Source organism: Olea europaea, chromosome 6 (genome assembly GCF_002742605.1).
Source record: "Olea europaea var. sylvestris chromosome 6, O_europaea_v1, whole genome shotgun sequence".
Taxonomy (NCBI): Eukaryota; Viridiplantae; Streptophyta; class Magnoliopsida; order Lamiales; family Oleaceae; genus Olea; species Olea europaea.
This window is the reverse complement of record NC_036242.1, coordinates 22172527-22194568: the sequence shown is the minus strand read 5'-3', so window position 1 is coordinate 22194568 and position 22042 is coordinate 22172527. Positions and strand designations below refer to the sequence as shown.

General features: G+C 34.2%; 2 protein-coding genes across 6 annotated transcripts; both read right to left on the bottom strand.

Annotated features, from left to right (window-relative positions):
- Positions 1-87: 87 nt before the first annotated feature.
- LOC111396175 (ADP-ribosylation factor 2) lies at positions 88-3972 on the bottom strand. Of its 2 annotated transcripts, none has more exons than XM_023022513.1 (7): positions 3861-3972; positions 2789-2958; positions 2539-2609; positions 2217-2336; positions 671-789; positions 501-582; positions 88-364 (listed from the first exon to the last, which is right to left on the bottom strand). In XM_023022513.1, the coding sequence occupies exons 2-7, from the start codon at positions 2934-2936 to the stop codon at positions 359-361; spliced, it is 546 nt and encodes a 181-aa protein (XP_022878281.1). In that variant the 5' UTR covers positions 2937-2958; positions 3861-3972; the 3' UTR covers positions 88-358. The 2 variants fall into 2 exon arrangements, with proteins under 2 accessions (XP_022878281.1, XP_022878282.1); XM_023022514.1 differs by having other exon boundaries at positions 2789-2955; positions 3861-3949.
- A 1300-nt stretch (positions 3973-5272) lies between these two features.
- LOC111396174 (phosphatidylinositol 3-kinase, root isoform) lies at positions 5273-15279 on the bottom strand. Of its 4 annotated transcripts, XR_002702955.1 has the most exons (19): positions 15120-15279; positions 14210-14491; positions 13979-14078; positions 13775-13871; positions 13457-13615; positions 12935-13144; positions 11695-11873; positions 9384-9531; positions 9151-9246; positions 8778-8913; positions 8571-8692; positions 7790-7984; positions 7430-7600; positions 7185-7322; positions 6855-7009; positions 6406-6549; positions 6027-6067; positions 5765-5912; positions 5273-5691 (listed from the first exon to the last, which is right to left on the bottom strand). XR_002702955.1 is itself a non-coding variant. In XM_023022510.1 (18 exons), the coding sequence occupies exons 2-18, from the start codon at positions 14319-14321 to the stop codon at positions 5554-5556; spliced, it is 2448 nt and encodes an 815-aa protein (XP_022878278.1). In that variant the 5' UTR covers positions 14322-14491; positions 15120-15278; the 3' UTR covers positions 5273-5553. The 4 variants fall into 4 exon arrangements, 3 of the variants coding, with proteins under 3 accessions (XP_022878278.1, XP_022878280.1, XP_022878279.1); XM_023022510.1 differs by lacking the exon at positions 6027-6067 and having other exon boundaries at positions 15120-15278; XM_023022512.1 differs by lacking the exon at positions 6027-6067 and having other exon boundaries at positions 15201-15265.
- Positions 15280-22042: the final 6763 nt, after the last annotated feature.

Below are 22042 nucleotides of genomic sequence, written 5' to 3'. Positions count from 1 at the left end.
CTCGACCGACGTAGTTTCTATTGCTCAAATCATTCATGGGCCACATACATCAACATGCTATGACACGCGATAAAAAAAGAAACCACAAAATAAATGAGCACGAAAATATTAACCATCAAAATGGGTGATCTTCGATCAATTCATATGCTTGGTTTAACAGCATTATATTCAAATCTACACAAACATTTGTGATCATACAAAACAAACCAGTGCATCATACAGCCAACCATTATAAAGGTCCTAGACGAAGAAAGACTTGAAAAGAGAAAAATCCATAACCACACAGAATAGAGATATAAGACTAGATAAGAACCGCCTCCACCCATCATCAACTCAGCATAACTAACTGCATGAAGTTTTATGCCTGCAGAATGGAACGGATGTCAAAAACCGGGCAGCTGATAAAGTAATCAAATGGAGAGCAATTTGTAGCAAGCCATCTTTCGTAAGTGTTTAGTTTTACGACAATATAAGATGAACTAATGAGAGGTGCTACTTGCCTTGTTAGCAATGTTGTTAGAGAGCCAATCAAGCCCCTCGTAAAGCCCCTCTCCAGAGGTAGCACAGGTGCTCTGGATGTACCTTGAAGTGAGAATAAAAAAAGGTTCAATAAAACATTTCAAAAAGCTGAAAAGCACGGACCATCAAAATGCCAAGATTAATAATGTACCAGTGACGCTGCCTCAACGAGTGCAGGCCTAGCTTATCAGTTATTTCAGCGGCATTCATTGCATTAGGAAGATCTTGTTTGTTGGCAAATACAAGTAATACTGCATCTCTTAGCTCGTCCTGAAGCAAGCAGCCAATAAATTCCAGCCAACAGGTGAACATGACATTGTAAGTTCAAGAATATAACCACCTAGAACATCTATTTGCTTAAAAGAAACAGCACTAGCAACGGTGATTCAGGATCGTCCGAATACAGACTTGCCAAAGATTCAAGTGTGATGATTTTTTCTCTATTTTCCCACTCCCATTAGGACTAATCCCATTATCACTTGGGTAAAGAAACTTCTAATGCTTGTGATAAACAGACTGCACTCTTTTTGTACAGCAAATTAACTTGCCTAAGTCATTTGCAGGTACATACAAAAATAAACTCAGAAACCCGAGTCTCACTTGAATGATTCTGGAATATGCACAAATTAAAACAAATCAATTTATTTTATGGGGTTTTAATCTCAAATATACCCTATTCTATTTTCATCAATTCAACACAAATGCAAAACTAGGCTACTGTGCATTTATATATCAGATCAGCTACTTAACTTGTCAATTGCCTTATAATTTGTACTATTTCTTTTAGTTAATTAGAAAATTTCTGATAGTAGGGTTACGAATAATTTAATACAGATTGAGATACTTAGATGGAAGTTTTTTGATAGCTTCAGCACTCTTTCAGTGTCGTATACACCTTGTGAACTATCTTTCTCCCACTATGATTATGATAAAGTTATTGTGATTTTTATTTTAAAAAAAAAAAAAAAATAATAATAATAATAATAATAATAATAATAAATGGATTCATCATTAGTTTTGCAAGATATATAAACTCATAAAAGCACATCTATCTTGGTTCTCCGTTTCAGATCATGCAGCATCATGCAGTGCATTGCATATTGTTGATGTCACTCTAAACTAAATGATTTCGAAGACAGATTCTGCAACAGTGACCTAAGCAAAGAAAAATATTTTCTTACTCAAAGGCCCCTTGGTTAGAAATACCTGTAATTTGTACTGAATTCATTTCATATCTGCTCACACCTATTCTGAAAATGAGATTTATGATCTCTTTCCTAACCAATTACTCGTAGTTGTGGAGATGAAGAAACTAAAGATGACAGCGAAGCTCTTGAGAAGATGCTTGATTAAGAAAGGTAACAATAAATTATCTATTCTCTGGACACATGAGAAACATCTTTTATTAATCACATCACCTTACAAACCCCCCACCCCAACCCAAAAATAATAATAATAATAATAATAATAATAAAACACATCAAGCCCCGTTTTGGTGTAGCTTAAAATCTTGATAAAAATCTAAGTCAAAATCAATTATTAATGTTAACCACACATTTCATGAGACACAACTTTCAACCAAATATTTCATCGACCTTTATCAAAATCTAATAAGATAACTTATCTTTTTCATTCCCCTTTCCAACAAATTCTGTCTTAGAATTTCAAAGTCATATGAACAAAGTAGGACATTTTACCTCATTCAACATCCTATGTAATTCATCTCTTGCCTCCACCACACGGTCTCTGTCATTGCTATCCACCACAAATATGAGACCCTGTGTGTTTTGGAAGTAGTGCCTCCACAATGGACGGATCTGTGGAAGTGGATAAATTGATTAAATATGTGCATGAGAATTCAATTAAAGAAAACTGGAATCTTTCTACTGTGCAATGGAAACACCACAAGAGTCGGAAAGTTTTATCATGTCTTAGACAATTTATAGAAATTTATTAATATAGATACATAAATCATAGCCATAGATCAATCATGGGACAAGTTAAGAACAAATTTTCCACCTTGTCCTGACCCCCAACATCCCAAACAGTAAAGCTGATGTTCTTGTACTCAACAGTTTCCACATTGAAACCTGCAGAGCAATGGTGAAGCCACCCAGGAAAGTAAATATTAAAGAGCAGCATTCAATTTGAAACAAACAAAAGAAAACTGGATAAATTTCAGTTTCACAAGTACATAACTTATCAAAGCCAAGAACAAAGTATTTAAGAGAAATGGAGATATTAAATTTGCATAATTAAGAGGCCATACCAATGGTGGGAATTGTAGTGACTATCTCTCCAAGCTTGAGTTTGTACAGGATGGTGGTCTTACCAGCTGCATCAAGACCAACCATCAGAATCCGCATCTCCTTCTTGGCAAAAAGCCGGCTGAACAACTTCGTGAATGTCAACCCCATTTCTCTTTCTTGCTTTTGACTCCTATATATAACCAGGAAATGAAGTGTATTTAGATAAGTATATAAAGATATGAATTTACATATGTGATTTTCAGTCATTAAATCAAATACTATGGATTATAATCAACAGTGTACACATACCAGTTTTCAAATTCAATATAATTATAAATAAATATACCAACCATGAAACAATTTCTCATGAAAAGATGAAATAGTCTACTGGCATTGATGTCCCTGGATACACAAGACACGGTGTTTGCCTATGCCCTCCCAAATGTAAATTTTAATTCAATCATAGCAAGAATAGTGCCTTTTTTCACTTCAAAATGCTAAATTTCTAGTCCACACTTTTGATCTCTACAAATTATCCTTCCCCAGAAATTTAAACTAAACAAATTCAAATATGATAAAACATGCCTATAATTCACAACTGACAGCGTCAAATACCCAATTACTATAATAAAAATTTATCAGATCAAATGGATCGTAGATCAAAACTGTATAACCAACTCAAGATACAGACTACCGTTAACCCCTTGCAAAACTTCATAAAAAAATTAATAATCGAGTTCTCCATTCTCAAAAATACTGTTTTTAATCAAGCAGGTAGACAATTACATTAAATAATGGAATTTTTCCACTGGATCGAAAAGGTTTGAATGCTAAATCTTGAGATCAGATCATAAAAAAAAAATGTAGCAATACTCAATTGCTCGTATCCTTGTTCCACAAAAAAAGCTGCTTTCATTATACAAACATTTCCAACTCGAAAAAAAAAATACATAATTAAAAAATAAAAAACCTTATACATACATAAATAACCAGCAAACAAAATTCAAAATATCCGAACAGAAATATTAAATTAAAAAATGACCTCTAGGTAAAGCATATTGAATAATACGTATTTAGAGATTATAGATATACCTGAAAAATTAGTCCGGACGCGAAGTTAGAGAGAGAAATATGGAGCTACCTGAGATTAACGCGAGGGATGGACAGTTACTTTAGAAGGATGAACATTTATGCAGTAGTGGACATTTATATTATATAGTGGAATTAGATCCTTGATTTATTTAGGGGAAGTTCATCTTGGTCCCTCACTTCAATTTCATCCTGTAATTCAACTTCATATTTTTCTTAATCGTGCTCAAAGATAACAATTAATCCTACTTGAATATGGAAATCGAAACATTTTTGTCATAAAGAAAATTCAAATGAGTGAATTTAAGAACTTTAAATTTCACTTTATGAAATCTCAGCTTCTTTTAATTAACTGCTGATTAAGAATTGAGAAAGCGCAGAGTCCTGCATTTTGTTGATGATGTGGGAATGGATGTTTTTGGTCATAATTACGGACGAAATTATCGTAAAACATGAAAGTAAGTAGGATGATTAAATTGTAACAAATCAAAGTTGGATAGTTAAAATGAAATAAAATCATAAGTTAGTTGATTACAAAAAAAAAAAAAAAAAATTGCCCCTTTTTGAATGAAAGCTATTTAGTATCAATTTATATATTATTATATATAATAAAATTTTTTATACACCGTGGTATACAATTCACTCACAATGTTAGTGCCCAAATGAATTTTATAATTGTGAACTCCCTCGTTGTGAGAAGGGTATAAGGGTGTACAACAATTAGCACAACTGTATTATATAATATGTTTGATTAAATGTAAAATTATATTATTTATTTAAATTGTACCTTTAATTTAATGACGCTTAATGTTACCTAAACAATACCAATAATGATAAATAGCATTATTCTTTTGAATTAGTGACCGAATTGTCCCTAAGTAATGGGTACTTCGTGCACTCTCCACCGTTAGACAAGCTGGTGAAGCTAGATCTAAACACATCATTCGAATATAAGTTATTATGCAAAGCAAATGATAAACACTGTCTTGAGCCCTACAAAGCGTACTCGATTAACTGCGCAAGTAATTGATTTATGTCTTATTCCTTCCCCTTGTTTGATTTCCTTTAAAATTTTAATACATTTTTCTGTCTCTTCTTTTCAATCACATTTTTCAATAAAATAATATTAAATGTAAATCAAAAACTTTTCCTGCTTTTTTAACCACACATTTTTCCAAAAATTACTATTCCAAAATGCATTTTACCCAAATTTCCCATTCTAGTAGTTTTCAAACAGGGGCTACTTCTTTAAAACAATTTAATACGGCCCCTTATTCAGTTTTCAAGTTTTTCACTGTCGTAACGCTCCTTTCGATTTTATCCACGAATTTCATTTGGTTCGAATCTTGATCATTGTACATGTTTTGATTTCAGTAAAGTGTTGAGGGCTATTTTTATGAAAGTGAACAAGGCCATGGACAACAATAAATTAGCTGAAAAATGTGTCATCATTCACCATTTTACATTGATCCAAACTATAATTTTACAAACACAAAGCTTTGATACAACAGAGTATGAATGATCTGAAAGCTATACAATAAACATCCAATAACAAACGACTGTACAGTTGTATTCTGTTTTACCACCGAACCAATCTCATCTTTATTTTGAGATAATTATATCCGTACTCTGCAGAATAAATGGTGGGTGGGCATACCTGTTTGTATTGCACCTCAAAGCATTTTTTTCATTCTCATTAGCGCCAGTACTGAGCCCAACGATGAATGGTTTCCACCATTTGTGGGAATAATGCACTGACGCTCTCGTTGATAAGATCCTGGAAAAAATGTATTGACTCCTCATCGTCCAAGTCCAACCGGAACTTCTCTTGAAGCTACAGAAGGAAAGTTGAAGTCAGTAAATTACGACTTAACCTGGATAGACGAGTAATTAAAACAAGAAAACACCTTAAGAATGCCTTTTTCAGGATCAGAAGCTATATCAGGAATGTTGGACCCCGCCATCAAATGAAACAGATTCAGCACTAGGTTGCTTGATTTCCTTAGGATATTGTATGCTTCACAACAGTATGATTTGAACCGGGTATAATATTGACTGCAAGAGAACAAACAGAAGAAAAAGGAAAACATTAAGTCTACCATATTTACCCCCACAACAACAATACAGGAATCACAATAGAGGATCCAAAACGTGCCATGCACCCCTAACCTGAAATGCAATAAAATTCCCAAGCACAAATTGGGGACCACCTGCCCCTCCAAAATACACATGACAGTTATATAGCATAAGCTAGAATGCAAATCCTAACGCATGTTACAATTTACCAAAACAGTGAATAATTTACATCAAAAGGGAGCACGCCTGTCCAACATTCTACACGTCGCTCGATACAAAAGGATATGTACAAAATATAATGAATGAAATGTCTGATTTCGCTTACTTCTTTTTTTCTTTTTTTCTTTTTTTTTTTTTCTTTTCAGTTTAGCCCATATATGAAACATAGAAAGAGCTCGTGCAACATTTTCGGATAAATGCATGAAACATAACTCAGATGTAGAACCTAATAGCTTAGATTTATGTCAAATACCTTTCTGCTCCGCCCATAGCTTCAACCATTTCTTTGCAAAGTTTCATAGGTGGTGGAAAGGGCTTAGGATCTCGACCGAGAATAAAACCAAAATCAACATGGAAAAGACGGCCATCATCCTGGAGCAGTAAATTATCAAGGTGCCTGTGGACCAAGAAGATAAATAAGCTAAGAGCTCCATTTTTAAACACAATAAAAAAATTCACAGGGTGCAGTTCAGAAGAGCTGTTAATTTCAGGTTTATTAAGATGAAGTTCTATTGCGAAATAGCTATATCACATACTAAACTATCGGTAAATGATTACCAACATTAACCCCAGTCGTAAGGGAAACCAAAAAAAAAAAATGATGACTAATGCTATTAAAGAGAATAAAAGCAAAGAAAAATAAAGAAAAAATGAGTGTGGCAGCGAAATCATTTCCATGAAGACTGGCATACTGGTAATCACCTGTCACCGATGCCCAGTATATATGTGATAACAGAGTACCCTGCGCAACTTTTAATAAACGTTTCAAGGCACGTGGCAGTGATCCCGAATGGTCCATCTTCATCAGGATGAAATTTTTGCAGGTAGCTTGTAATACTGCGATGTTCTGAGAGAATCTGAGAGTTGAAAGGAACAATATGGAAATAATATGAAGAAACTGAAAGATGGTCTGTGCAACTCATCAAATATATGTACTTTAAAGAACAATTGTAAATCAGAAATGAACAAGGGTGAATCTAAGCAGTAAAAACATCTACCATCAAGAGAGGGTCAATAGATAGGATAAAATACCTGAGCTAAAGATTTGGATGGTATGAATTCCATCATGCCTTCATCATGTCCAGTTGCTAACACTCTGTATGGAGTTAAATGCAGATCAAGATTCTCCAACTTAAGCAATCGATCCATTAGTGACACCATTTGAATAACCTGATATTATCTCATCATATGACATATATGAATGAGTGATACATTAAATCAAGTCACATAAATGAAAGAATGATAAATCAAGTGTGTAACAAATATTAGGAATTTACCAACTGGTCTTGCCGAAGATCATCTCCCTTTTTAAATATTATCTTGCAACTTCCACCACTTGCTGTTCGGAAAGCCAGACGCAAGGGATGCAATGCACTTTTAAAAATTGACGATTCTGATGGTATGATCCCTGTTATAAGGACCCTAGGTGCTAGAGGGGATCGAATTGGCTGAAAATGTATATTAACTTGCTCAGATGTCTCAAAATGAAGAGGGAATAGGAATGCTAATTCGTCATCATTAAAAAAACCATGTAGGCTAGTAAGTGAGACATGTTCAATTTCCAATAGCATAACATGCATCTTACACTAGCCGCAAAAAGTTAACCAAGATCAATACACAAATAACTTTGCAATTACCTCATCGAAGTAGGTAAGTTCACTAAGAAGACCTGAAAGAAGATGCCTAAGCTTTTCAATCTTCTTCTGAGTTCCACCTCTCACATTTCTCACGTCTCTCATTATAGAACACAATTGTGCAGTCAATTCTGTTTGACGCTCCAAACTCTGCCATGACTTAAAACCATCTTCATCACCATTAGCACCAGCTCCCAACTGTGAAAATGAAAATCCAGTAAGCTGACTTCTTCGAAATTAAGAAAAAGTAAGATGAACAAGATATACCTTCATCTGAACTGGTATAGTTGCAGAATTTTCTTAAAGAAACAGCAGTGGCCATGCATTATATTCACAAAACTGAACATTCATTATGATACAAGATTTTCTCTCTACCTTGACTACATAACAACCAATATGTCTGAGCACGAAAAGAAATATTATTTCCTGTGGATTTTATTAGAAGAAAACCAACCTTGAATTCTACAAGCTAGAGTTTAGAATTATCATAAATAGAAGGGACGGCAATATACATGTTTATCTGTAAATTTTCAAAATAGACGGCATTTAAAGGGTTTCGATATCATGAAACCATACATTGGCATGTTTTATGACAGGATAGCACTGGACAGTATCAAGAAAAAAGAAGCTACAAAAATTTTGTTTTATCGAGTCCTATATTGTACCAAACATGCACTTAAAAGAACCAGGCAAAAGTCTTGCTTTAAAATCTATGGTGTTCAGACTGATCAAACAAGTATATGAATGCATAAACAGCAATTATATAAGAAAGAAAATCCCCAACCTTCAGCATACTTTCTTGCAGAATCTCATAGGTACAATAAAATCGTCTTGCATATGCAGGATCATGAAGTTCCACTGTAACGTACCACCGGAGAAAGCTAGCCAACTCAATATTACGTAATGCTGCCAAAATTCAGAAATGATTCTGATCATACTCATAATGAGCTCAAAAACATTATAAAATTTGGTTTTTTCACAGGAAGCATACAGCGTTGCACAAGGAAATGACTCAGACGGGATTTATCGGAACGTTCAAACCGAAGAGCTTGAACCAACTGAAGTAGGTAGCACTGCAGCTCTTCATCATCAGCTCTTTCAAGAACAGTAACAGCATATGCACGGACCTGTAATGGAGGTGAAATTCAGAAACACTCAGTTGGCTTACTAATTTTATATATTGTTTTTGTTTAGTATGTTCGGTCAAGTCCAACCGAAGAAAAATTAGACCTTCATTACTACAAACAACAAAAGCATCCAAAACTACTTATTCCTCAGCTATTTGCTGAAAATAGAATCAAAATAGAACAATTCGAATGAGGATGAGAGAAGCACACAGTAGCCAATATGTCTTCAATACTAACCTCTTCACTCTCAAAAACTGAAGATAGAAGCTCAAGTGCATCAGAAACATCAATTGTCTCCCACTTGCCCATCAATTCTAATGCCTGCTTTGCTTCCTGAAAATAACAAAAATTATAATAATTTCATAATTTATACAAGTAGAAAAAGGAGGATGAAGAAAATGATGCAAGAAATATGTGTATATTAAAGGAAAATTCAAAACATCATATAAATGGAACCACTAGGACTTCACCTGAACATCACTCCATTCAACACACCGTAGAAATTTTGTCAAAGCCCTCTTTTCAGACATTAATGAAAAACGAAATTTCCAGAGAAGCTGCTTCTCCTCTCCGCTCAAGGTCCTTGTTGGGGGGTATTTCAATATTCTTTGAATTGACCTAGTATATAAATAGGATTTCAGATTAACTAGAACGAAAAATCCAATTAACATAAAGAAGTTGCGGTGCTGACTATTATTACCATTATTTAGTTAATTTTTTTATTTAAAAAATAGAGCTTTATAAACACCAATCTGCACCTTCCAGCCTTCAGAGGCTCTTCTTTCCCTCCACATCACCCACACAAAAAAGTATCGACCACCTTCTTTCCCAACTGGGAGCAGCTCTTTTCAGTCATCAATTTTGGTAATACTTCTTGAATTAGGTAAATGATAAAGTGTAGACAGAATTTGCATCTATATGCATTGGAAACAATTAGCAATTCAGATCCTACATGACATGGAGAGTATCCAGTTGGTTTACTTGAGAACTTCACTCACGCTGAAGAAGTAAACAATCAGCACAACATCTAAACAATCTAATCTTTAGTCCCCGAAATTTTAAGGTTGCCGTGAATAGCTACTATGTCCTGTCTTGCATGGTGATAGAGTCAATGAAATCAAATTTTTAACTACAATAGGTCATGGTAATTTTAGTCCACCTCTGCCTTTATATCATTTCCTTCACTCAACACGTTACTCTTGTAAATGAGAGCTTCTTCAGATCCATAAAAAGAAGTCCCTATTATAGCAATTGTTATTTCAGTATATATCTTCAATCATTATCACCTTCAATTGTTGTTCCCTGCTCTAATTTCTTATTTTATCCATTCTAGATATAGCCACAAATCTATCTTAAGATCCTCATTTCTGTTACATTTCTCTAGTGAACATTATGCCCTCTGAAGATTGTATAGCCAATATAATTACTATTTCGTATAACCATTTTAGTTGTAAAGTATCTTCTAATTGCATAAAATTCTTAAAACAGTTCGTTAGCATTCACTTTTTTCAGTATATAACATCCAATCCAAGTCTCTCTTCTGTATTAATTATCAAACTTAAATGCTTAAAACAATAACTTTTTGGGGAAACATGAAATTTTGTTGTCCTACATGTGAAGCATGAACACTTCTAAGGTGGATTTTCAGTGTGCAACTAGCATTTGAAGTTGACTACTCGGACGCTCAACAATACATAGCAACAGTTCATGTGAAGTTTTCTCTTATTGTATATATTTTAAATTTGTCAAGGACACAACACGCTCCATCTTTTAAATTTTGTAATATAAATTGAATAATGTTATTATCTAGTCTGCTGATCATTAGCAATCTAACTATGTCATCGTAGGTGGCATTAATTAATGTCTTCAATATAAGGATATGGGTTTAAAATGACATATCAATTAATATCATCTGTTGCTCATGATCATCTGTCTAGGTAGGTAGATTACATTACTCATATAAATTAGGAAAGTTTTAACAGTTAAATATTTTTGTATAAAGATCAAAATCACATGAGAAAAAGTTATATAAACTGCTTTATATCAGCTTGAATTTTTTCTCTCGTTGTCACTTGATGACTTGAAGTTTATTTCGTATGGCAAATAGTAAGTCTTCTTATCCAAAAAGTTTCACCATAAAAATCTAAAGCTAAAGCTAGAAAGACATATTAGTTTTATTTAGATTTTCTATCAAAATTCTAATTTATAAATATAAACAATTTTAATGAACATGTTCTTGTCATCTCTGTTTCTTACTGTTTTAAAATGTCATAGGTCAGCATGTGCGTGTTCCTTGCCTATATTAGTGGATCATAGCCCTCCGTTGTCATTTTTGTTCATACTATGACTATGACAACATTTTTTGTATTTTATATTAATTCTGTCTTTTAGATAAAAATAAATTAATTAATTAATTATAAAAAAATACACAGAGAGAGATCTTTTAAAGTCCTACACTACCATTCAGCCCCACATCCAAAAAAAAAAAAAAAAAATCTTAGCAACTATAAGTCTATAACCAAGTCAATAACGAAGAACATACATCAAATGAACTTATCTCATGACTAAAGTAATAAGATTAAGAGTCAGTCAGAACCTTGAGACAAGCTTATGCCTACCTTCACTAAATTTCACTCCCGTGACTAGTTCCTTACATATGTCCTTGATATTATTTAAATACCAATAAGAAATACCATATTTCTCTGCATCGTGTTCAGCTAATAGATACTACATTTCCACAACAGAAGAAAACTTACAACAGTGTTAAAACAAAAGGCTTACTTCCTTTCAGTGGAGCTTGGTTTCAGGTCTCTGTCAATGATGCCACGAGTTAAACTCCTAGCCAGCTTTAGTTGCTTGTGCTCGGAGGGGTTAATCTTTCCCACTTCTGGATCCCAAACTGTGACCAGTTCGTTTGTGGAAGCTATAGGAGATGGTATTACAAAATTTGCTCCTGATTCCTACATATCAAGTGATGTTAAGTATCAAATCTATCAATTAGAAAAAGAAATATATGATTCCTATTTCAGTAGGAGAAATTTCAGTTACTTCAAGATGAGATAATGGCTATGCAAAAAGGAGTTTCATGATATAGGTGAAAATCGTAGCTAAGAACATCCAACAGGTATGAATGATAGATGCATAAAAGTATGACTTGGTCAGATAACACTGGCTAAAGAAAATTGGTATTAGGATCACCCTTATACTTCAATGAAACCAAACTTCCACATACTTGGAGAAAGAACATATTACTCACTGCATTTAACGTCAGCAAACTTCATAAAGCCATGACCTTTTAAACTCAATTTTGTCATTTCTATTGGTTGAGTGGTCACATACTATGCAATTATGGTCATCCTCTAAATTACGCAAACTACCTTCAGAAAGAAGGCTATAGGTAGTTGACTATATGTTCATCAAAGTTAAGCAACATTATAATACATCTAATCAACACAACCGTTAAAAAGCAAGTGCTTCACTATAGAGGAACTAAAACTTGACAGCTGAGCACCTCACTTGCTTTATCCCATATCTATAAAAAATAACCCATAAAACCATCTATGAGGAAAATGCTAACTAAGGTTTTGCTAAAAATGAAATTCATAAGTAAAAGATTGTTACATGAGAACAATTTGATGCGCCCTTTGAATGTCTATAACAAGAGAAAGATCATAATATTGTGTCAATGGTTATAATATGTGTACTATGAGCACTATCAACGTGTTACGTGAGCAAGCAAATGATTCTACTCCATGAAATTTGTAAGAAAAGCAGATACTGAAATTACCAATTTTACTTTTGAAAGACAAAAGTACAAAGAAAAAAATACCAAAAATGAGGTTCTCACAACTTGCTGAAGCAGTATTCTGATATATCCTCTTCTGATTGAATTCAGCACTCAAACATTAGTTTTGATAAGGTATGAAGTAAATGCTATACACAAGCTCTCTGGAGTGGAACCTTCTTTTTTTTGTTAGTGTGTCAAGAAGATACAAAATAATATAGACACGCAGGGAAGTACCTGGAACACCACTCGATGTTCAAAACTGCAGAAATCAACCACAATATATACATGAGTACTTCCATTTTTTATACTTTCACGTTCCTTGATTTTCTCCATAGCTTTGAATGCAAGACGATCCAGCCAATCAACTCTTTGAATCTGTCCCCTCTCATACTTATTTTGTAGCTTTTCCAGACGTTCCAACTCCCCACGCTCTTCCTTTGGAACCTATCACACAAACCACCAGTATGCAATCAATAATTTGTTACTATATATTATTTTTTATTTTTTATTTTTGATAAGTAACAGAATTGAACCATGATCGTTAAGAAATCCATGACTCAACCAATTAAGCCATCCCACTATTTTGTTACTATATTTTTGCTGCATGTGTTTGGAGCATTTGAATTGGAATTGTCAAAATCAATTTTGATCCCATTTCTCATCCCAATTTCATGCTCCATATGTAGCATGAGTACAGTGGGGTATATTTTTGAGTGTACATAGCTCACTCAATGGATATTTAAAACAAAAACAAACCTTCCCGGGAGTGGTTGTATTGATAGAACCATCTGCTTCTTTCCCTGTCCAAAGTCTAAGCTTGTGCTTACCAGTCTTGAGCTGTTTTTTCATGTTAAACAGATGAATGGTTGCCCCACCAACCACTTCATCACTTTTACAACTAGAAACATCATAAACCTACATTCGCAAATCATCAGCATAAAACAGAAATTCATTACGAAGTTACATGAATAAATACAACTAAAAGTCATGTTCTCATAATATCAATACAGCATATACCAGCAGATTATTTTACAAAAATAATAAGCTGATTCCAAAATATGATGGATGACTTACAGTGACCGCGAGTTGTGAATTTGCGGTCAAATCGCGATATTTAGTATTTAATGTAATTAGTTCATTCCAACAATATGATGGACCTGAAGATTCCAGCCTGCATTACGAGATTTTTATAAAATATTAATCAATACCCAGAAAATATTTTTTAAAAGCGCAAGAAAAATAACAAAATAAAATCAATTGATGCTATGAAAACTGAACCTTGTTCTCATGGGAAGACCAAACGGTGTGCCATCAATGTATAACAAGCACTCAACGTACAACTCCGGTCTTCTCTCCTCTGAAGTAAAATCAACATCATCTGAACTCAAGCACAAATATTGTAATTAAGAATTCAATTATTCCTAATCCTGAAAATTACACATTTTCACAAAATAAATAATAAACTCCAACACGAGAAGAATAAATAATTGATTTTTTTTTCACAATTACCTGAATTAGGAGGATTGGGCGGTGGTAATTTGCCTTCTAATCTTTCGATTCTGAAAGTGACGGGGAGATTGATGTCGCACGATAAGAAGAATCGGAATTCGTTTCCACCCATTCTGGCTTATGATTAGTTTTCAAAAATACGTAATTTTGAATTTCTACATGAAAATCAGAGTTCAGAAATTGAGAAATGGAAAATTTGTTGCTTGAACTTGCACGGTTGCAGTTCCTCTTTGTGAAGAATTCTGCTGGATTTTGTCCAGCTGATTACCGCTGACAGTACACCTAATTTTATTGAGGTCTTGGTTAGCATGTTCAGTGGCGATCACATACATTTTGAATTAGGGGGACAATCAAACTTGCAAAAGAAATGTGAAAAAAATTAAAACATTCGAAATCTTATTATAATTGTTCTCTCCGTATTCTCATACTTTTATAATGTTTTCATAATTATTAATTACATCATTCCCAATATTGTCAAATACATCATTCTCAATATGTGCAATCAAATAATCAATTAAAACAAACTCAATATATATAGAATAAAGATAGCAAAGCAGGGATGGAAGGGAATATTGAAGCATAAAGTGGCTCAATTATACAAATGGAATCACATAATTATGAAACAAATCAATTGGTAACATAATCTTCACTTCATTCCTCCCAGAAAACTTCCCCCAGCAAACTCAATCCCATCAACATAATCCCCAGCAATAGCAACACAATGGCCACTGCCCAGTGCACGCCCAAAATCAATTCCCAGCAACATTCAATCCCACAAATCACATAAACACAATACCCAGGCCCCAGCAACCCATTTTCAAACAGAAGCCCTCATCAAGTTTCAGCAGACAAATATAACATAAAACAGTCAGAAGCCGGAATTAGAAGGTTAGGGTTCATTGAAACGTACAGGAAGTGGAGAGATCCGAGCAGTGACGAAAAAAAGAAATAAAACCGAAATCAAATACTTCCGGTGGCTTCGGTGACTCACGGTGACCGGCAGATTTTGAGCGATTTCTCTGGAGTCGCGGGATGAACTCTGTCGTTCGTGCTCTTTTCAATTTTGAGCGATTTCAAGTTTAACTATTTGGGCCGTTTGTCTAAAAGATTGGATTTGGGCTTCTTTGGGCTGTTTGTGTAAAGGGAAAACTACATAACTACAACGTTATAAAAACAAGTAAATTTAACTAATAATCACTGAACTTTACACTTGATTACTACTTGCTCACTCATCTTTCACATATTACTGAATGCTCACTCATCTTTTCATATAATTACTCATTCACCACTCGTCTCTTCAAATAATTGGGCTACTTTTACGGTAAATTTTTGACAACTTCCGACCACAAAGAATGTCGAATTTTGATACCGTTAGAAAGCCCACGATGTTTTCTTCAATTACCACCCAAAATCTCATTATAACTCCACGGGATTCGATCGAAAAATTGCCTCAAAAGTCGCCCAAAAATTCTGAAAATCTGCCCAAATTTTCCGATTTTTTGGGCGACTTTTAAGGCAATTTTTCGGCAACTTTCGACCATCAAAACTATCTAATTTTGATACCATTGAAAAGCCCACAATGTCCTCTTCAATTACCACCCAAAATTTCCCGATAACTCCAAAGGATTCGGCCGGAATAAACCCACAAAGTCAGCATCTTAAAAAGGCGAAAATCTGGACAAAGTTCGGGATACTGACTTTGTGGGTTTATTCCGGCCGAATCCTTTGGAGTTATCGGGAAATTTTGGGTGGTAATTGAAGAGGACATTGTGGGCTTTCCAATGGTATCAAAATTAGATAGTTTTGATGGTCGAAAGTTGCCGAAAAATTGCCTTAAAAGTCACCCAAAAAATCTTCAGAATTTTTGGGCGACTTTTAAGGCAATTTTTCGATCGAATCCCTTGGAGTTATAATGAGATTTTGGGTGGTAATTGAAGAGGACATCGTGGGCTTTCCAACGGTATCAAAATTCGACATTCTTTGTGATTGGAAGTTGTCGAAAATTTGCCGTAAAAGTAGCCCAATTATTTAAAGAGACGAGTGGTGAATGAGTAATTATATGAAAAAATGAGTGAGCATTCAGTAATATATGAAATATGAGTGAGCAAGTAGTAATCAAGTGTAAAGTTCACTGATTATTGGTTAAATTTACTCTTATAAAAACACATTTCATAAATAACAAATTCATTGAAATATTTCAAAAATCAAATGTTAAATATATTTATTAAATATTAAATTATAATATAATATACATTAATTATTTCCACTCTATGCCACCTCACTCACCCCATCCTATCACCCCACTACACCAACTTCCCTCTACCTCTCCATTGGAGATAGCTATCGACTCCGTCATTCACTTCGACGACTGGTCCAACAATCGTTCCGACAAACTGTTGCAGCGAATGCTTCGACAACTGCTTTGGCAAACTGCTCCCGCGACTATTCCACCGATTGTTCCGGCTCCGGTGATAGAAAAATCTCCAAAAATTGTAATAATGGTCATAGTAGTGCATTGTAGTTATCAGATTTGCAATCGTGTTATCTATGATCATATCAGTGTTATATGTGATCAATTCACAAACTTATGTTATCTGAGAATCATCATGACCAACTTTGCCTTCAGTGTGACTAATTGTGACCAAATTTGTATTTAATATCCTCTATGATCAGTTTAATCTCAAGTCACAACCGGTTACAATCAATAAAAAATTCGTGACAAACAATCACAACCAGATCTCCAACCACCACAGCAGATTTGTTCGGAAAAATAATAAACACCACCACTACTAACATCTTTAACTCAAATTGATTACCATAAATACTATATTCACCTTAAATCTACAACAACAACTTCCACCAACCCTTCAAAAAAACACCAACCAGCACCACCACACTTCTCTTGTGAAACTCCGATGAGAGAACTGGTAAGTGGTTGGAATCTAGAGGGTGGGTGGGGAAGAAGTTGTAGATCTGGTTTTTGGGTAAGAGGGTGCCGAACTAATTTTTGTGTGGGTTAAAAATTGATACAAGATCTGGGGTAAATTGATACGAGGTTTGTGACCAAGTTTGTATATAATGTGACTGTCTGTGCCAGATCAATCTTAAGTCACAATCAACACAAAATAGGTCACAAACAGTCACAACCAGATCTCGAACAGAAAAAATCAAATTTCCAACCACCACAGCAGATCTATTCGGAAAAATAATAACCACCACGACTACTAACATCTTTAACTCAAATTTACAACAACAATTATCACTACCATAACTTCCACCAATATCTTCAAAAAACACCAACCAATTGATTACTGAATATTTCTCAATAAAAATTTCCAAGATTCTTCTTCAGTTATTTCTCGAAAAGATGAGGAAGAATATGAGAGAGAAGCAGTAGATCTGATTGTTCTTCACCATATGGTCCACACGTTCATGTTCGGTTTTCTTCTTCTCACAGAATGGTTGATGACCCATGTACTTCATTGGCACTTTCCCAAAATCTAAGCCCATCAGCTTTCAAAGAAGAGATTTGTGCGAAACTCCGGCGAGAGAAGTGGTAGGTGCTTGGAATCTAAAGGGTGGGAGTGGGGAAGAAGCCACCGATGAGATTTTTGGGTAAGAAAGTGCTAATCAATTTTTAGGGAAGAGAGAGTGTGTGTGGGGGTTAGAAAATGAATCGGGGTATGGGGTAAAAGAAGTGTTCAGGGGTGGTCGAGTGGGTGGGTATAATTAATTAATTTAAAAATTAGTATTTATAACTTGACTATTGAAATTTAATCTTTCACCCACTTGTTTTAGAAATGTAATCTTGAAAAGAAGGGATCTAGGTAATTTTCCCTTTTGTTAAAGATTGGATTTGGTCTTTTATAATTCTAATAAAATATAATTAAAAAACAATTTATTTTTGGAAAAAATTCATAACTAATAACTAAGATATTAAGTATCACTTATTTCAAAACCAGGAACAAAAGTTTTAAATTTCAAAAATCATATATTTATTAAAATTTATACATGATTTAATTAATTAATTACTTTGTTAATTAAATATATTAAGGTTACAGATCCATATAATTTGAACACAAATTAATGATTTAATTAGTCACATTATTTTCGGTCACAAATAAAAAAATTTACATGTCACAATTAAAAAATTTTAGAGGTCACAATTTGTTCATCGATATCAAATTAAAAATTTATAACTCACAATTTATTTATCAATCACAAATATTATAAGTCACAACTTATTTTACTTCACAAATTAACAAATTTTTTGGTCACACATTATTTTTTTTATCACAATTTATCTTTTTAATTGGCCACATATATTGTTTACTAGTCACGAATTAACTAATTTAATGATTACAGTCAACCAAGTTATTTGTGACAACCACCTCACCACTATCATAAGCCACAACACCACCAAAATCTTCGTCACCAGTACTACTACATCCCACACCCACCCACCACAACCATAACCGTGCATAACACTACACAACTCACCCAACCACCACACTCTTAGCATTACAATAGCACGTCACCATCGCACCCACCACACCTCCATTCCCACCACCGCCATTGCACACCTCTACTAACGCACCATAGCGTCACCACCACCAACATCACAACGATCACCACCAAAACATCATCAAAAGATCCCCCACAGCCAAAAACCCAACATAATAGCCAGAACCTTTCCAACCTCCACCTTTACTACCACAGCAACATCACAATCACTGCCACCACTACCACCGTCACCAAAATCACTGCACAAACCAGATCCAAAATCAAATTCGTGCACCAACAATGATGCTGCCGCTACAATCAGAAAGGTGTGAAAAATTAGGGCAATGCATAAAGATAGAGTGAGTGAGTGAGTGAGTGTGTGTGTGTGTGTGTGTGTGTGTGTGTGTGTGTGTGTGTGTAGAGGAAGAAAGTGTATATGTGTTTAATTTCTAATAATAATATATTTTATTTACAAAATATTAAATAATTATTTATAATCTGAATTATGAAACATAAAACTTAATTTCTTATTCCCTGGGTGTAATTTTTACTTTATTTTTTAGCACTTTATAGAACAGTTGTTTACTAATTATATATTCAGCAGCCAAAAGCCACCACTGTCGATGATGTGTGCTATCAGATTTATTTTCCACTTACTTTCCATTCTTGCCCTCCTCTACAACAATTGTACACGTTGACTATTCCTAGTTTGTAAGCCATAAACAACAGCATCTAGGTTGTGCATGGTTTCAAAACACGTATTTGTCTCGTTCCAAAGTAATACAAACCATAATGACGCGTTATCTCTTTCTTTTAGTGAAACATTACAGAGCTTGAAATAATGAAATCTTAAGTTTTTCTTTTCTTTTTTAATTTACAATATTGAAATCAAATAGTTTTAATATCACTTTCTTTTCACCAATGTTTTTTTTGAAACATTGATATTGGCTTCTTTTCGTAAAAAATTATTATCACGTCTCATTTTCTTCCTTACACATTCAAGTTACGAATTTGGAAATGAACTGCACGACTCCGCCCTCTGCATTACAAATCAAAATACTACTTTTTTCAAGAATTAAATTGAGCATTCATGGCACGATATGATGGGTTAAAAATTATACTAATGTAGTTCATATGCCATGTAATCAAGCAATTGCTCCCACAGTAAATCTTTCTCCGAAACTGCATCAGTTTCTGCTGCAATTTTATCCTACTGGTTTGGAGATCTACCTGTACTTCTTCATCACTTTCTTGTTCCACACTATGGAATACTTTATCCACGTTGTCATTGCATCTCAAAAATTGTATACTATCATTGTCACAACAATAACCGTTGTTTACACACGAAACTAGTAGCTCAGTAAGCGATCAAGAATTTTTCATCGCTGTCTCAATACTCAAACGACCTCGTAATGACATTCCTACATGACAAGTCATAGAAATTGAATCATTTGCGTGCATTATGATATCATCGACATTTTCCTGTCGGCATTGTACAAAACTCCTGAAAATGGTATCGAATATCGGAACCTTTATATGAGCCATATAACTCGATCGGTGCGCAAATTCAGAGTCCATAAGATAGTATTTTCTAGTGGCAGGAATGGAAAAATTAATATCCGGATTATTTATCGCGTTCACCAAAATGCAACTATAGTTCATATTTCATGTAATCTTGGAAAGCACGAACGTGAACCAAAGGTTACAATCACATGCAGCTAGCACGTTTTGTGTTGAAATTCCTTTAAGTCTTCTGAAATTCTCTGGCTTGTGATACGATAAGACGACCCTCACGTGAGTATCGTCAATTGCTCCAATGCAATCCTGCTTACGTAAAACATATGTAACTGAGTCAATTTTCGGACAAATATTGCATTACAAAAATTCCAAATTAACTGTGTAGGAATAAAAACACAATATTGCTTTTCTATTACCACATGGAACAATAGATATTCATTAGGGTCAGGATGATAATGTCAGGTTTCTTGATTGTAGTTCGAGTCAGGCTTGATAACATTCCTAGCTAATGTGACCACAGCTCGAAATACTTGATAAGTGCAATGTTTGCACTTATTTAGACCAAATTATTAAACTTTTTATGTCGTTAAATTATTGAATTTTATTTAATTTGGATTAATTTTTGTTGGTTTCAGTGTTTGACACGTTTTGAAGCAATTGGAAAAGAAAAGGATCAATTGGTTATTAAATCGAAGTTTATGGACCAAAGCTCACTTGAATAATAGTTGGAGGATCAAAATTGAGGAAATAATGAAGAAAATGACTAATTTGCATTAATTGTAATGAAGTGGGGCCTAGGAAGAAAAATTGCAACTAAATTGGGCGACAACGTGGTGGTTTAGGTTAGATATGTATGATATATATACATACACACGCAAGGAGGGAGGCAGCTTGGAGTTTGAAAAAAAAAAAGATAGGCGGCATTTCACTTTAAATTGGAGAAAATCATAGGAAAGGGGGCTATCGAGGGATTTTAATAGAGAGATATACAATTCAGCAGGAAAGAGAACGAAGAGGAGGAAAGAACACGGCCGCAAATCTGGAGAAAATTGCAAAAATAAAATGGTAGCCATTATATATATTACATACACCAATTGGAGGAGAGAAAATGCAGAGTTTGTTGGGAAATCAATAGACAAAAACCACAAAAGGGGCTGCCAATTGGTTGAAATTATACAAACATTGAGGTTGAGTAGGCTGATTTTTATACATATACTACACATGCAATTTAGTCAAAAGATAAAGAGAGGAGAAGGAAGTGAGGGCTGCTTGGTGGAAGCCGGAATTGGTGGAAGCCGGAATTGAACTCCTCAAACAATACAATTGGCGGTTGTTGGAAGAAAAACAAGAAAAGTGAGAAACTTAGAAGAATTTGGTAGCTGCAAGTGTGTTGGCAAAAGACAAAACATTCAAGACCTTATATTGGAGCCAATTTTGGGGATTTTATATACATAAAAGGGAGGCTAGCCTAGAGAAAGAAAAAAAGTAGCTGCCAACTTACTAGAATTGCACACATGCAACAACATTGAAGGAAAAATTGGTCTGAATTTTATATATACACACACATAATTTGAAGCAGCTTTGAGTAAAAAAAAAAAAAAAAAAAAAAAAAAAAAAAAAAAAAAAAAAAAAAAAAAAAACTACTTATTGTTGGAGAAAACATACACACACAAAGGCTAAGAAAACACTCCCTGTCAATTTTTGGTGTCTCCTTCCTTTTTTATATGTTTAATTCCAACATTATGCTAAGCTAAGTCTTTTCAAGTATTGTATGGATAACAAAATTGTTTAATTCTTAATTCTAATTCGAGA

Excerpts from the sequence above, each read along its gene's own strand:
- LOC111396175 (XM_023022513.1), bottom strand. The coding sequence starts at position 2,936 with ATGGGGTTGACATTCACGAAGTTGTTCAGCCGGCTTTTTGCCAAGAAG. Across the intron at positions 2,337-2,538 it reads ATGTTGGGGGTCAGGACAAG|ATCCGTCCATTGTGGAGGCA; the intron begins GTGGAAAATTTG and ends CCACTTCCACAG. Across the intron at positions 583-670 it reads TCGTTGAGGCAGCGTCACTG|GTACATCCAGAGCACCTGTG; the intron begins GTACATTATTAA and ends TCTCACTTCAAG.
- LOC111396174 (XM_023022510.1), bottom strand. The coding sequence starts at position 14,321 with ATGGGTGGAAACGAATTCCGATTCTTCTTATCGTGCGACATCAATCTC. Across the intron at positions 8,693-8,777 it reads TCATTTCCTTGTGCAACGCT|CATTACGTAATATTGAGTTG; the intron begins GTATGCTTCCTG and ends GAATTTTGGCAG. Across the intron at positions 7,601-7,789 it reads AACTTACCTACTTCGATGAG|CCAATTCGATCCCCTCTAGC; the intron begins GTAATTGCAAAG and ends ATACATTTTCAG.